General features: G+C 32.2%; 1 protein-coding gene across 1 annotated transcript; it reads right to left on the reverse strand.

Annotated features, from left to right (window-relative positions):
- Window positions 1-7111: 7111 nt before the first annotated feature.
- fcer1gl (Fc receptor, IgE, high affinity I, gamma polypeptide like) lies at window positions 7112-12640 on the reverse strand. Its single transcript, XM_073848380.1, has 6 exons — window positions 12513-12640; window positions 12317-12375; window positions 11205-11296; window positions 10058-10090; window positions 7334-7357; window positions 7112-7254 (listed from the first exon to the last, which is right to left on the reverse strand). The coding sequence occupies exons 2-6, from the start codon at window positions 12366-12368 to the stop codon at window positions 7186-7188; spliced, it is 270 nt and encodes an 89-aa protein (XP_073704481.1). The 5' UTR covers window positions 12369-12375; window positions 12513-12640; the 3' UTR covers window positions 7112-7185.
- Between the last annotated feature and the right edge of the window lie 1481 nt (window positions 12641-14121).

Consider the following 14121-nt stretch of genomic DNA (forward strand, 5'->3'; position numbering starts at 1 on the left):
GTACCGAATACTGAAATTTTGGTACTGTGACTAATCCCTACTAAAAACTTCATTTAGACAACTTTAAAAGGCGATTTTCTCACTATTTATATATTTTTATGCATTCTCAGATTACAAATATTGTCATATCCTAACAAACCATACATCAATGGAAAGCTTGTTTATTCAGCTTTCAGATGATGCATTAATCTCAATTTCAGAAAAATTGACCCTCGTGAATGGTTTTGTGGTCCAGGGTCACATATTGAGTTTGTATTGATATCTCTGACTTTAGATTGCAAGCTTTAGTATCTTAGCAAATCTGAGATTCACTCTTGAGATCTCTTGTGCATTTTTATATTTAGGTATTGGGTTTAGCTTTTTTCAAAACCAGGATGATTTTTAATCTGCGTGATGAGAATCATTCATAAATCTGCTGCTGTCTGCAAAAAGTAGGACTGAGGTCTTCTCTCGGGTTTCCGCCAAAATAAAAGTCAACATTCAGAAATGTTAGCATTGTAATTTTACTGTTGTTCTGTAAAATAAAATTAAAAAGACAAAAATAATGATAGCAGTCATTACAACAGCTCTATTAATACATTTATTCTAACATTGTTCTTTGCTCTGCAAGGCTGCATTTATTTGTACATTAAAAAACGCATGCCTGATTCAAGAAGTGGGTGTTAAAAATGGCCAAAGAATATTATTTTACTAACTCATTCATTTTAAGTTACACAGTGCTTTGTTGGTAGGCTATAATGTCTACTAGAATGTTACAAATGTTCAGTGTTAAATAAATATTTTTAAATTGTTGTTTTGTTATTGATTTTTTTTTTAAAGCAAGACAAATTTGTAAAAAGCACAGGTTAGCTTTTTAATTTATGCAATGGTGAAAAAAAATAAGGAAAATACATGGGGGACAAAACACAAAGAACCATGTTTGGTAATGTTTAATTTTGTTTGGCTTCAGACGAGAATTTTCATGGTGCATCCCTTCTAAAAACTTAATTTGGACAACTTCAGGTGATTTTCTCAATGGCTATATTTTTATGCACCCTCAGATTACAGATGTTCAGTTGTATCTCAGCCAAATATTGTCCTATCCTAACAAACCATACATTAATGGAAAGCTTGTTTATTCAGAAAAATAGACCCTTATGACTGGTTTTGCGGTCCAGGGTCACATATTGAGTTTGTATTGACATCTATGACTTTAGATTGCAAGCTTTGGTATCTTAGCAAATCTGAGATTCACTCTTGAGATCTCTTGTGCATTTTTATACTCTTGGCTTTGAGCTTAAGGACATTTCTGCTCATTCTGCATAACTGTGAACTACAGCAGTCAACATTTGAAGTGGTTTAAAAAAAGAAGTGTTGGGGGTAACGCAAGTTACGTAATAATATTACCTTTTCCAAGTAACTAGTAAAGTAACGCAGTACTTTTTAATTGACAAGAAAACATCTGAGTCATTTTTCCCCTCATTTATTGATGAAAAGCTCTCCTGTCCCCATGTTGACAGAAATAGTGAGTAAGATGTTACTTTAGCTCTAGAACAAATGTGAACATGCATTAAATCATTTCGTTCACTAAAAAAACAGATACAGTGATCTTCAAAATGAATAAAAACATTAAACACAAACCTGCAATAATTAAATGTTAAATAATACAAATATCCTTCATGTATTTAATCCCATTTTATGAACCGATGTCTTTGCTGCCGACCTTCGATGATCCAATTCATCCATACTAATAAGCAAAAATTACTCAAGATAATCGAACATTTGTTTTCCTTTTTTTATTCTTCTGCGGTCTGCTGTACAGACGTCAATTTACTTTTCTCTAAACCTGAGGCTTTTGCTGTGAAAAGGCTTTTACATTTGCCAAAAATAGAACTTCTTATATTAAAAACAAACAAGCAAGCCCTGCCCAGATTTAAAAAGTAACGCAAAAGTAACGTAACGCATCACTTTCCATAAAAAGCTAAACTAAGTAACGTAATCAGTTACTTTTTTAGGGAGTAACTCAATATTGTAACGCATTACTTTTAAAAGTAACTTTCCCCATCACTGCAAAAAAAAGTTCATCAAAGTTGTCCTAAGACAACTATTGGCTATTGTTTTGATTTTAGGACAACTTTGACTTAAGTTTCTGATCTACTTCAAATGTTGGGCCTCCACTTCATGTCCAATGTAAAACCCTCCTAAATCAAAAACCATGGTTGAAACTCTATACCAGACACCTGTCTTTCAAAGTCAACAAAACGAGACAGAAAGCAGAAGACAGTGAGACATACTGAGAGAATGTCGACTTGCAGTTCTGGTTATTGTTTGTCCTCGTCTCAGCCGAAAGAAACTCAACACAAACACACCTGACACGCCACACGTTTAGAATAACAATACGTACTTCACACACACACTCTCACATTCACAAAACACACACTCCTGCTCTTATTTCCTCCATGCCAGTCATAAATTAGTGAGTAATGGTTTTTGAAGCTGGTTGAACTTTAATTACAGTAGAAAATGTTTGCAAAGAATGTCACTATACCACATAACAGATCAATCACACACCCACCCACACAAACACACTAAATCTGGCCTAACAGCTCAATAAAAGTCATATTCGGCTAATAATCTATTCTTATTCACCTCAAATGAGACTAAAAATATACAAACTACACTCTTAAAAATAAAGGTGCTTCACGATGCCATAGAAGAACATTTTTTGTCTAAATGGTTCCATAAAGAACCTTTAAAATCTGTTGGCAAAGTTCTTCAGATTATAAAAAGTTAAGAAAGAGATGTTTTTTTAAAGAACCTTTGACTGAATGGTTCTTTGTGGAACCAAAAATGGTTGAAGAACCTTTTGAAGCACCTTTTTTGTCTAAATGGTTCCATAAAAAAAAAACTTTAAAATCTGTTTCACAAAAGGTTCTTTGTGGCAAAAGAAGGTTCTTTAGATTATAAAAGTTAAGAAAGAGGTGGTTCTTTAAAGAACCTTTGACTAAATGGTTCTTTGTGGAACCAAAAATGTCTGAAGAACCTTTTGAAGCACCTTTATTGCCTGAAAGGCAGCATTAAACACAAAAACAAACATAAAACACAAAAAGAAATGATTAAACATGAATGCACCAAACTAACAAAACTCTCAAACACTTGTTTTTCTTACCTGTCAATCCAAAAACTATTACACTGATGAAGGTCAGTAGTTTGGTCATGTTGCTGGTTTATTCTATTAGTATATTTCTGTTACTCCTCAACATCTCCTCATGTTCTCATTCGCTTTTGTTGTTTATCCATCTTAAAGTGTTCTTAAAATCCACCGTTTGACGGAACAGATTAAACAAAGTACGCTAACTAAAGTAAAGTTGCAGTTCTGTCACGAAGGATGAGCTGGACGATCCCGAAGCTGATAAACTCATGATTAAACTCCGTTTGAAGTCTGTTCACGCGTTCAAACGCAATCAGGTGTGCGTTCACACACCTGCGGGTTCACGCAGGCTCCGCCCACCACTTACGCACACGCGCGAGCGCGAGCACGCACACACTATCTCACATTGAGACGCAACACACACTCAAACGCTGACCTTTGATTTGAGCGCTGAGCTATAAACCTTTTCTTATTAGGTCAGAAATGACTGGTGTATTTCTAAAAAATGTATTAAAAACTCTGAATTCACGGTGAGATGTTAAGTTGAATTTGTGGAATTGGTTTTGTTGGGTGTTTTGTGACGGAGAGAAATGAACAGGACGAACCAGTTCAGCAAATTCCTGACATTTCTTGTTGACAGGCCAACAAGCCGACAAAAAATGTCAACCTCAATGAAGAGAGATAAACATAGTCTGGTTATGCTTACTATTATAATATTTTTTTAAAAGTAGTAATTAGTTTTTATTTTATTATTGATATAATCTTGTTTTAAATTCTATTCATGCGTGTTCATTCACATGCATTTGTGCAATAGTTATTTCTAATGTTTTGGCTTGATTAGTCACGTGGTGTCTTGGTTATAGTTTAACTGCATTGGGATTTTCACCGTTTCTATGAGAGAAGCAGTTTATGACTTGACTGAAACGAGTTAATTATTTAGTTTATTGGATCTGTGTGGTTTTTGTTCTTCTTTTCCTGAAACACTTGATCACCTATTCTTTTACTATGAGGTTACTTCTAAAATCTGGGTTAATATTCATTACTAGATATCAATAAAAATGGAAACAATGTCTTCATTTGTTATGCAAGATGTCTTCCTTTTTAAGTGTGATTTAAATTCTCTTTTTTCAGATTCTGTCAACTTTGTTTAATTGTTGGGTAATTATCATATTCGTGTAAATGGAAAAAAAATGTAAGCCCTCCTTTAATGTATTTCTTTGTGAGTTTGTAAAAATGTTTCAGAGTTTTAAAAATCTAAATAGAAAGTCTGAAACTCTCTATCACCAAATATTTATTATTTATACTTTATTTGATTGTTCTATTTATTGATTCTTGCTCTTTGTGTTTTTCTTTCTTTTCCCTTATTCTTGTCATATTGTTGGAAGTATAATATTTATGTTGATTATTTATAGTATTTATGGTGGTTGTGCCTTATGTTGTTCCCTGTCTTATGTACATTTTCGAAAAAAAAAAAAAGTTTATTTCCCGGGAAACAATTGTTTTATAGCGCTATCTGCTGGTTACCAAATTTATCCTGAAAAACATTGCATCAACTGCTAATGAACACATTGATTTTTATTTGAATTATCACTCTGGGTGTTATTTAACCATGTGTTTCTATGTGCTAAAATGCACACATTTGCAAATTCACACTTTTTGTCATCTGATCCTCTTTCATCTAATATATTTACTTGAAGTTTAAAGATTTTGAAATAAATATTTTAATAATTGAGTATCACATATGCATGTTCATTAGTTCTTTGATGTTGGTTATGGTCACATGACATGTAGGTAAACAAATGATTAATTTTAATGTTTTTTTATTTTGATTGACTTTCAAATTATGTATTTTAATTAAACTCTTTTATCATTTAATTATTAGTTTTTTATTAAACTCATAAACTGTAATATAATATTTAATGCACTTCATGTTGTTAATAACAACAAATGAAATATATTTTCTTACTCTTTTTATTTTTATGTCAAAAAAAATCCAAAAGTAATCTAAAAGTAATAGTGTGATTATATTACCTTAAATGTGTAATGTAATGGATTACATTAACAACAAAACATTTTTGTAATGTAATTTGGAATCAGTAACGGATTACAATTTGTAAGGTATAATATTTATAACGCTTTACAAAATGTTTTTTTTTGTTACACAAACGTTAAAGGAACATTCCATTTTATTATTTTGCAAACATTATGGGAGGTTGGGAATGTTACTTTTGAACATCCAACTAAAATGTTTCAAAACAAAAGAATGTGCTTGAGAATGAAGTCGAACGAACGTTCTGTTAACGTTACTGGGAGAACATTTGTTCATCTTTGAGAGAACCTTGACCGAATGTTAGCCAAAGTTCTGAGAGGATTTCTTGTTATTTGGGTTGTAGTTAAGTTGTTTTATTAAGTTTGTATAGTTCTTTTTAGCTATATATTTTTATAATGACATTTTAACTAATGTGTTCATCACTATCCACCTTATTTTACCTTTTCTTTTAAGAGCGGAAACATTTACATTTGTAATTTTAGCTGTTTTTGTCTGTAAAAAACTGCTTGAGTTTTGCTTGATATATTTATGAATGCACTGATTTGTAGTGCAAACTTTGTTATTATTTTCATAATTTCCCTACAGCGGCTAATGAACCGAAAGTCTCACACATTGACAAAAAAACAACAATCTTGTTTTTAGTTACAATTATATTTAGGGGTTCAAGCGTGTAGTGCTGAAACCCTATTGTAATAGAATGGTCACGGATCAGCAATCTCTATGTAAAACTGATCGTCCAGACCAAACCGTAAGTCGTAGAGACTTGAAACTTCAAGAGATTGTAGTACTCACACCGTAGACAATGTCACCAAAGCTCGTCCCAATCGGCCTTACCGGGGCGCTACAGCGATCAAAAGTACGAAAATGCTCATAACTCCTAAACCATCAGCAACTTGCGATTTTTTTTTGTGTATTTCTCATTTTTTGAAAAAAATCTATGCATACTCCTCCTAGGTTTTTCACCCAATTGGAACTAAACCAGTGCATAAAGATTATCTAGAGTGTGAATATAAATAATTATCAAAAAAAAGTCTAACTTTCGACTCACCCTCACAAAGGGACAGCAAAACAGTCGAAAAGGGCAGGACCATTTTTAGTACAATTATATATTATACTTAAATTTATTAATTTAGCAGATCCTTTTTTTAATCTAAAGTGACATACAACTGAGAAATACAAGTGATAAGAAGGCTTTAGAATTCTTTTATATATAATTAATTAAAAATAATCTGATAAGAAATAGCAGTTTGCAATATGAAGCAGCATGACGTGCGGCTTTTGTATCGCCTTTTGCATCTCTCTTATTTTGCTTGTATTTTATTTCGTCTAGATAACTACTTGTATTTGTATTTTAGTAGTGATTTTTATTGTGCACTGATATATTTCATGAAACTCCTAAACCATCAGCAACTGGTGAATTTTTTGTGTATTTCTCATTTTTTGAAACTTTTGCATACTCCTCCTAGGCTTTTCACCCGATCGGAACCAAATCAGTGCAGAAAGGATATCCAGGGAGTGAATATAATTTTATATTTTATTTTATCTAGATAACTACTTATATTTGTACTTTAGTAGTGATTTTTATTGTGCATTCATGTATTTGTATTTTTTTCAGTAGGTGTGTATGGCTAATTCTGGCACATTTACAGTCATGTTTATTAATGTGCGTTGCCCCGTAAACAAATAAACTAAAGCTGAAAATAACTGGAAGCGAATGACGCCAGAAGCCGCAAATATGCCGTATATGGTAACATGGAAACATGCTATTAATCTGTCTGTGTTAAAAATATACTTTATTACGTTGAAATTAAGAGCCTTATACATGTATTTTATACATTATTTGTTACGTTTGTCTTAAAGACACATGCAAACCATGACAATAAAGCAGAATCCCATGATCAACAAACCTCTGCTACTTTGCTACTTATACACAAAGCAAACATAAGTTTTTTAGGACTGTACTGCACACAAACACCTTATGAGCTGCACGCTTTAAGAGATATTCTCAGGCCAGCGGATTTTTCTTCCCCTTATGAAGTGTGTCGTAGGTGTCTGCATCTTGTCGGCCCAGATCCTGAAGAAGCACAGATGAAATTATTGCACAATAATAATTTACTCAACAGACAACATGAGGCTCATTAACAGCACAGTACCTGATAAATGTCTGCATCTCGTTTCTGAAAAACACAAGAGGACAGTGAATGGGAGAAGTGACATTTCTCAGAAGACTCTTGCTCAAGACTGTGGTGTTTGTCCTGAAGCATTAGTCAACAGCGATTCCGCTTTCTGTTCCTCTTTACGCTCTCATCCGCCTCTTTATTCCTTCATGTTGTCTCTTAAATATAGCATGAGAACATTTTTAACAGATAAAAAAAGAAGTAGGCCTACTAAACCTTTGTTGATTGTTGATTTCTGAGGGCTGAACGTTTTCAAATATATTTTTGATTTTTGTGTTTAATTATCTATATTAGGATACATTTATCAGCAGTTATTTTGTTCAATGTTACTCTAACATATTTTTAATGTTACTTTTTTCAGAACATTTAAATTTTTTTTCAAAAGTAACATTTTTCATAATGTTTGGAACATTATGAAATGGAATGTTTCAAAACCAGACATTTAAAACCTTTAGAGAATGTTTAGAAAAAACATTTTCAGCGTTGTTAACTTAAAGTAAACGTCAGCAACAATTTTACCCAAACAGGAAACTAAATCTGTCAAAACCTTTTGAAGACATTCTCATTTGCAAAAGCAGCATAAAAAGAAATTATATTATGTATATGGATTATAAAGGTACTCGTAATGTACAATGAAAAGTTTGGGATCAGTAAGACTTTTAATGTATTTTAAATAAGTTTCTAGGCTGCGTTTATTTGATTAAAAATACAGAAAAAAAGTGTAATATTGTGAAATATTATTATGATCTAAAATAGCATTCTTCGATTTTAATATGCATTAAAAATCTAATTTATTTCTGTGATCAAAGCTGAATTTTTCAACATCATTTCTCTAGTATTCAATGTCACATTAACCTTCAGAAATCATTCTAATATGCTGTTTTATTATCAATGTTGAAAACAGTTGTGTTGCTTAATATTTTTTTTGGAACCTGTTATACTTTTTTTTAACAGATGTTAAGATAAATATGTTAAAGAAGTAGGCCAACTAAACCTCATCAGAGGCTGTTTATCTGATTGTTTATGTCTGTGGGCCTCACAAATAGAGCAAATGTTTTCAAATAGATTTTTGTTTTGTGTGTGTGTGTTTGTGTGTGTTTAATTATCTATATTAGGATACATTTATCACCAGAAAGTGAGATAAATCTGAAATCACCTCTCATCCAGACAAGTTATTTAGTTCAATGTTACTTTTTTCGAAACATAAAAAGATCAAAAGTAACATTTCCATAATGTTTGGAAAATTATGAAATGGAATGTTTCAAAACCAGACATTTAAAACCTTCATTAGTTACTCTAATATATTTTTGAATGTTACTTTTTTCAGAACATTTTTTTAAATTTTCAAAAGTAACATTTCCATAATGTTTTTTAAAAAAAAGAAACCTTTTAAAACAAGACCTTCAGAGAATGTTCAGAAATAACGTTTTCAACTAAAAGTAAACATCAGTAAAACATATATTTGTTAGCTGCGTGTGTGTAGTATGTTTTTACCCAAACAGGAAGTAAATCTGTCAAAACCTTCTGAAGACATCCTTATTTGCAAAAGCACCATTAAAAATAATTATTTTATGTATAGTGCATTACAAAGATCCTCATAATTTACACTGCCACTCAAAATCTGTAAAGCTGTAAGCTTTTTAATCTGTTTTAAATAAGTCATCAAGGCTGCATTTATTTGATTAAAAATACAGAAAAAAGTGTAATATTGTGAAATATTATTATGATCTAAAATAACATCCTTCTATTTTAATATACTTTAAAAATCGAATTTATTTCTGCGATCAAAGCTGCATTTTTCAGCATCATTTCTCTAGTATTCAATGTCACATTAACCTTCAGAAATCATTCTAATATGCTGATTTATTATCAATGCTGAAAACAGCTGTGTTGCTTAAAATGTTTTTGAAACCTGTGATACTTAATTAGAATTCTTTGATGAAAAAAATAGAAATCTTTTCTAAGTTTAGGGTCAGTAAATTTGTATTCTTTCTTTTTTTGAGAAAAATTATTACTTTTATTCAGTGATTAAAAGTGATAACAAAGACTTAAATTGTTAGAAAATATTTATATTTTAAATAAATGCTGTTCTTTTTAACTTTATTCATAAAAGAATCCTGAAAAAAATATCACAGGTTCCAAAAAATATATATATTGTTGCTAGATAATTCTAATAAAAAATTGGTATATCACAATGATTTCTGAAGGATCATGTGGCACTGAAGACTGGAGTAATGGCTGATGAAAATTCAGCTTTTAATGTATATACATTTTAATGTATATTAAAATAGCAACCATTATTTTATATTGTACAAAGTTTTTGAAGTATTAATGCTTTTTCAGTATTTTTGATCAAATAAATGCAGTCTTCATGATGAGCAGAAGAGACTTCTTTAAAAACATTACAAGTCTTACTGATCCAAACGTTCTGAGCAGCAGAGTACATCAAGATGCATTACATAAAGGTGTTACTGTAATTGTTATAACTGTGAAAACGCAGAACGGTACAAGTATTAACTAGCTGCATATAAAAATATTAGAACTCTACGGAATGTCCTTATTTAGACAACTAAAGCAAATGCGTGCGTGCATGTGTGCGTATGTGTGTTTTTAATAGCTCTCTGTGGTCAGCTGAAGAGCAAGAAACAGAAATGTGACATCGAATCAGCAGAAACAAACCACACACACAAATGAACCCACCTCTGAGAAAGCTTTATCTCCAGACGAACGCATCTGAGAACAAACAAACATCAGTTCAGATGCTTCACTGGACGCGATCAGACAAATTCAACTCCACATCAGAAACATATTTCAAAATGTTAAACGTACAGTGAAGAACATCTTACAAACTTGAGCTATTTTCAATTTGACCCTGGGTTTTGAGATTCTAACAAACTTCAAATAAGCAGGTCAGTGAGCTCAAATGAAGATTTTAGTGTGGTCTAGAATGCAGTATATTTAGGGGCTGTGCAACGTTTAGAACTGCACTGAGGAAGTATTTAAATGGCAATTCAATTACTGCATTTAAATCGAATGTGTTCATGAAAACATGAACTAAAAGCTCATGCTTGAAGTAGACAAACAGATATTTGTTTTTTCAAAGTAAAAGTACTCCATGCATTTGGTAGAGATTCATAATTAAAAAAAAAGTCTATAAAAGAAGTTAATATTGCTTGAAGGTATTTGTGCTCTAAGGAACTACAAAATGCAAGGAAATAATGTTTGCAATTAAAGGGTTAATTGCAATATTTCCTTGCAAAAACATGTTAAAGAACATGTTGTTTTATTTTCTGTTATCTCACGTCTGTATGAATCAATAGACAAATCTAACAATGATTAGATTTAGATGTCTCTTACTAGTAAACTGATTTTTTAGTCACCATAAATGTCATTTATTTTATATTAAGTATAGTTCAGGTCTATAACCATTTTTACTGATATATTGAGACTTACTTATATCATTGTTTGGAGTACTACTACTATGCACAGTTCTTAACATTAACCCTAAAATATGTGTTAATGTCAGTATTGATGAGGATTCTCTGATCTTTAAATAATATCAGCTTTTAAATGCAAAATATTTCAAGCGTACATGCAATAGTTCCATGTGAGCACAATCAAATATACTTAAGTATATCTTTAGTTGGCCTTCAGCACTACTTCCAAACAATTAAAGGGCATTAAATACAAAATTTGTTGTTATAATTACCACTAGTAAAAGTACAACTGCAGGGTATTTTTATTGAGTGCATAACATGTAAATGTATTTGTAGTATGCTTAGCATGTGTTTTAAATACATTTGAGTATATTTAGTTTTTACTAGGGTATAGAAAGATGAAGCGTCACCTTTAATCTGCAGTAAAGGACGGTCAACACAATGCCGTAAACAATCAGAATCCCATCCAGAATGTAACACACTGCACCATCCTGCTGCGCAGCTGACAAACAACAAGATATTCAATCATTTAAAACAATTAGAAATATCTCTAAATGTTTAAAAACAATACATTATAATGTTTAAATATTTAAAACTATTCTAAATATGTTTAAATGTTTAAAGTGATAAATTATCATTTTTAAATATTTAAAACAATTATAGTTGTTTAAATGTTTAAAGTAATATATTATAATGTTTAAACATTATTTATATGTAATTATTTAAACATTGCAATGTATTACAATGTTTTAAATATTTTAAACAATTCTAAAAATGTTCAAATGTTTAAAGCAACATTGTTTAAACATTTAAAACTATTCTAAATGTTTAGATGTTTAAAAACAATACATTATAATGTTTAAATATTTAAAACTATTCTAAATATGTTTAAATGTTTAAAGTGATAAATTATCATTTTTAAATATTTAAAACAATTATAGTCGTTTAAATGTTTAAAGTAATATATTATAATGTTTAAATATTTGAAAACAATTATCCATGTGTAGATGTAATACATTATTTATATGTAATTATTTAAACATTGCAATGTATTACAATGTTTTAAATATTTTAAACAATTCTAAAAATGTTCAAATGTTTAAAGCAACCTTGTTTAAACATTTAAAACGATTCTAAATATGTTTAGATGTTTAAAAACAATACATTATAATGTTTAAATATTTGAAAACAATTCCAAATGTTTAAACGTTTAAAAGCATAGTTTTTATACGCTCAATACACATGGAATTCAGTTTTAAATGAATTCATAAAAATCTAAATTCAATCTCAGTAATTTGTAAAATAGCTAAAATTGAATTTAAATTGAAATTAAAATAACAAATTATTAAAATTTGATGCCCAATTATTATGCATGTATTTAATGGGCAACAGGAAGAGGTGGTTTAATCTGACCTTATTTAAACAAACTTTTACACTTTTCCGCAGAAGCGTTTCAGATGTGTCGGTCAGGATTTGTCGGGCGATTGTGTTTTGGATAAAGTTCGATTTGATCTGATCTTACCGACTCGTCCGGCGTTGAGCAGGAGAATCAGACAGACGTCCAGCAACTGCATCTTTCCTCTGAAATAACAGGCAGAGGGAGAGTTGAGCAGAGATGTTAGAAGAGGAAGAATGAACCATGGCAGTGACAAAAGAGTCATTTAACAGGAAACTGTGGGCTGACACAATGTGTCCGAAATACACACACGCATACATACATGCAATTTCACACCAGCATCCTTTTCTCTGTCTTTTTTACTTCTCGTGCACACAACAACACTGAAACCAGAGCACGAGTCCTTCCTGTTTCTCAGAGGGGAGCGTTTGAGACAAATGACTGGAAAAGAGCTGCTGAGTTCAGCTGCCATTAAGGATGACGTCTCCAAACAGATCACTTCCGAATCTTTTTTCTTGTTTTTCAGTACAAAAATCTAAACTGTCTGAAATCAGCTATAGAAAACTGCCACAGAAAAATGACATCTGATGAGAAGAAATGATCAAAATGAAGGGAGTTTAAATTGAGAAAAAATTGTGCCAGTGCACGTCATTTAAAGAAAAAAATCTCGATTTTTGTCACCCAATTGGCTAATGTTTTTTTCTCAATTTAATTTCTTCAATTTTTCAGAAATTATCTTCTGTCATTTTAAATGTTTTGTTGATTTAATGTTCAGATATTTGTACTGGAGACAAAAAATAAAATACTGAAGAAGAACAATTTTTGCAACATACAAATCACAAAAATATCTGTTTTCAACGTCAGGGTGTTGCTAGGGCTTCTGGATTGTTGCTATGAGGTTTCTAGGATGTGGGCGGTTGTCAGAATGTTGCTATGAAATAGCTAGGGTTTCTGGATCATTGCTATGGGGTGGCAAGGATGTGTGGTTCATTGTCAGGGAGTTGTTAAAGGGTCGCTAGGGTGTTCTGGGTGGTTAATAAGAGGTTTCTAGGATGTGGGTGGTTGGTAAGGAGTTGTTATGAGGTTGCTAGGGTGTTCTGGGTGGTTGCTATGAGGTTGCTAGGATGAGGGTGGTTGTCACGGAGTTGCTATGGGGTTGCTAGGGTGTTCTGGGTGGTTGCTAGGATGGTGATGGTTGTCAGGGAATTGCTAGAGGGCTGCTAAGGTATTCAGAGTGGTTGCTATGAGGTTTCTAGGATGTGGGTGGTTTTTAGAGTGTTGCTATAGACCTACTAAGGTAATTTAGTGGTTGCTAGGGTTTCTGGATTGCTGCTATGATGTTGCTAGGGTTTCTGGATTGTTGCTACGATGTTGCTAGGATGTGGCTGGTTGTCAGGGAGTTGCTAGAATGTTCTGGGTGTACACTATGAGGTAGCTAGGGATCTTGGATCGTTGCTATGAGGTTGCAAGGATGTGGGTGATTGTCAGAAAGTTGCTATGGGAACGCTAGGGTTTCTGGATCATTGCTATGAGGTTGCTAGGATGTGGGTAGATGTCAGGGAGTTGCTATGGGGTTGCTAGGGTGTTTTGGGTGGTTACTATGAGGTTTCTAGGGGGTGGGTGGTTGTCAGGGTGTTGCTATGAGGTTGCTAGAGTGTTGTGGGTGGTTGATATGAGGTTGCTAGGATGTGGATGGTTGTCAGGGTGTTGCTATGGGGCTGATATGGTATTCTGGGTGGTTGCTATGAGGTTTCTAGGATGTGGGCAGTTGTCAGGGTGTTGCTATGAGGCTGCTTTAGGTATTCTGGTCCATCTTCAGGTCTCTGTGATGTTCTGCTCATGATTCGTTCATTTCATCAGCTGTCTGTTGAAAATCATGCATCTGATCACATACTAAATTATCACCAATAATCCACAATTCAAGGATTTAC

Source organism: Garra rufa, chromosome 10 (assembly GCF_049309525.1).
Source record: "Garra rufa chromosome 10, GarRuf1.0, whole genome shotgun sequence".
NCBI lineage: Eukaryota > Metazoa > Chordata > Actinopteri > Cypriniformes > Cyprinidae > Garra > Garra rufa.

Bases quoted from the DNA above. Each gene is read 5' to 3' on its own strand.
- fcer1gl (XM_073848380.1), bottom strand. From the start codon at position 12,368: ATGCAGTTGCTGGACGTCTGTCTGATTCTCCTGCTCAACGCCGGACGA. The intron at 10,091-11,204 runs GTGACGCTTCAT...GTTTGTTCTCAG, and splicing joins TCCTTTACTGCAGATTAAAG to ATGCGTTCGTCTGGAGATAA. The intron at 7,358-10,057 runs GTGGGTTCATTT...TGTGTTTTTCAG, and splicing joins GAGATAAAGCTTTCTCAGAG to AAACGAGATGCAGACATTTA.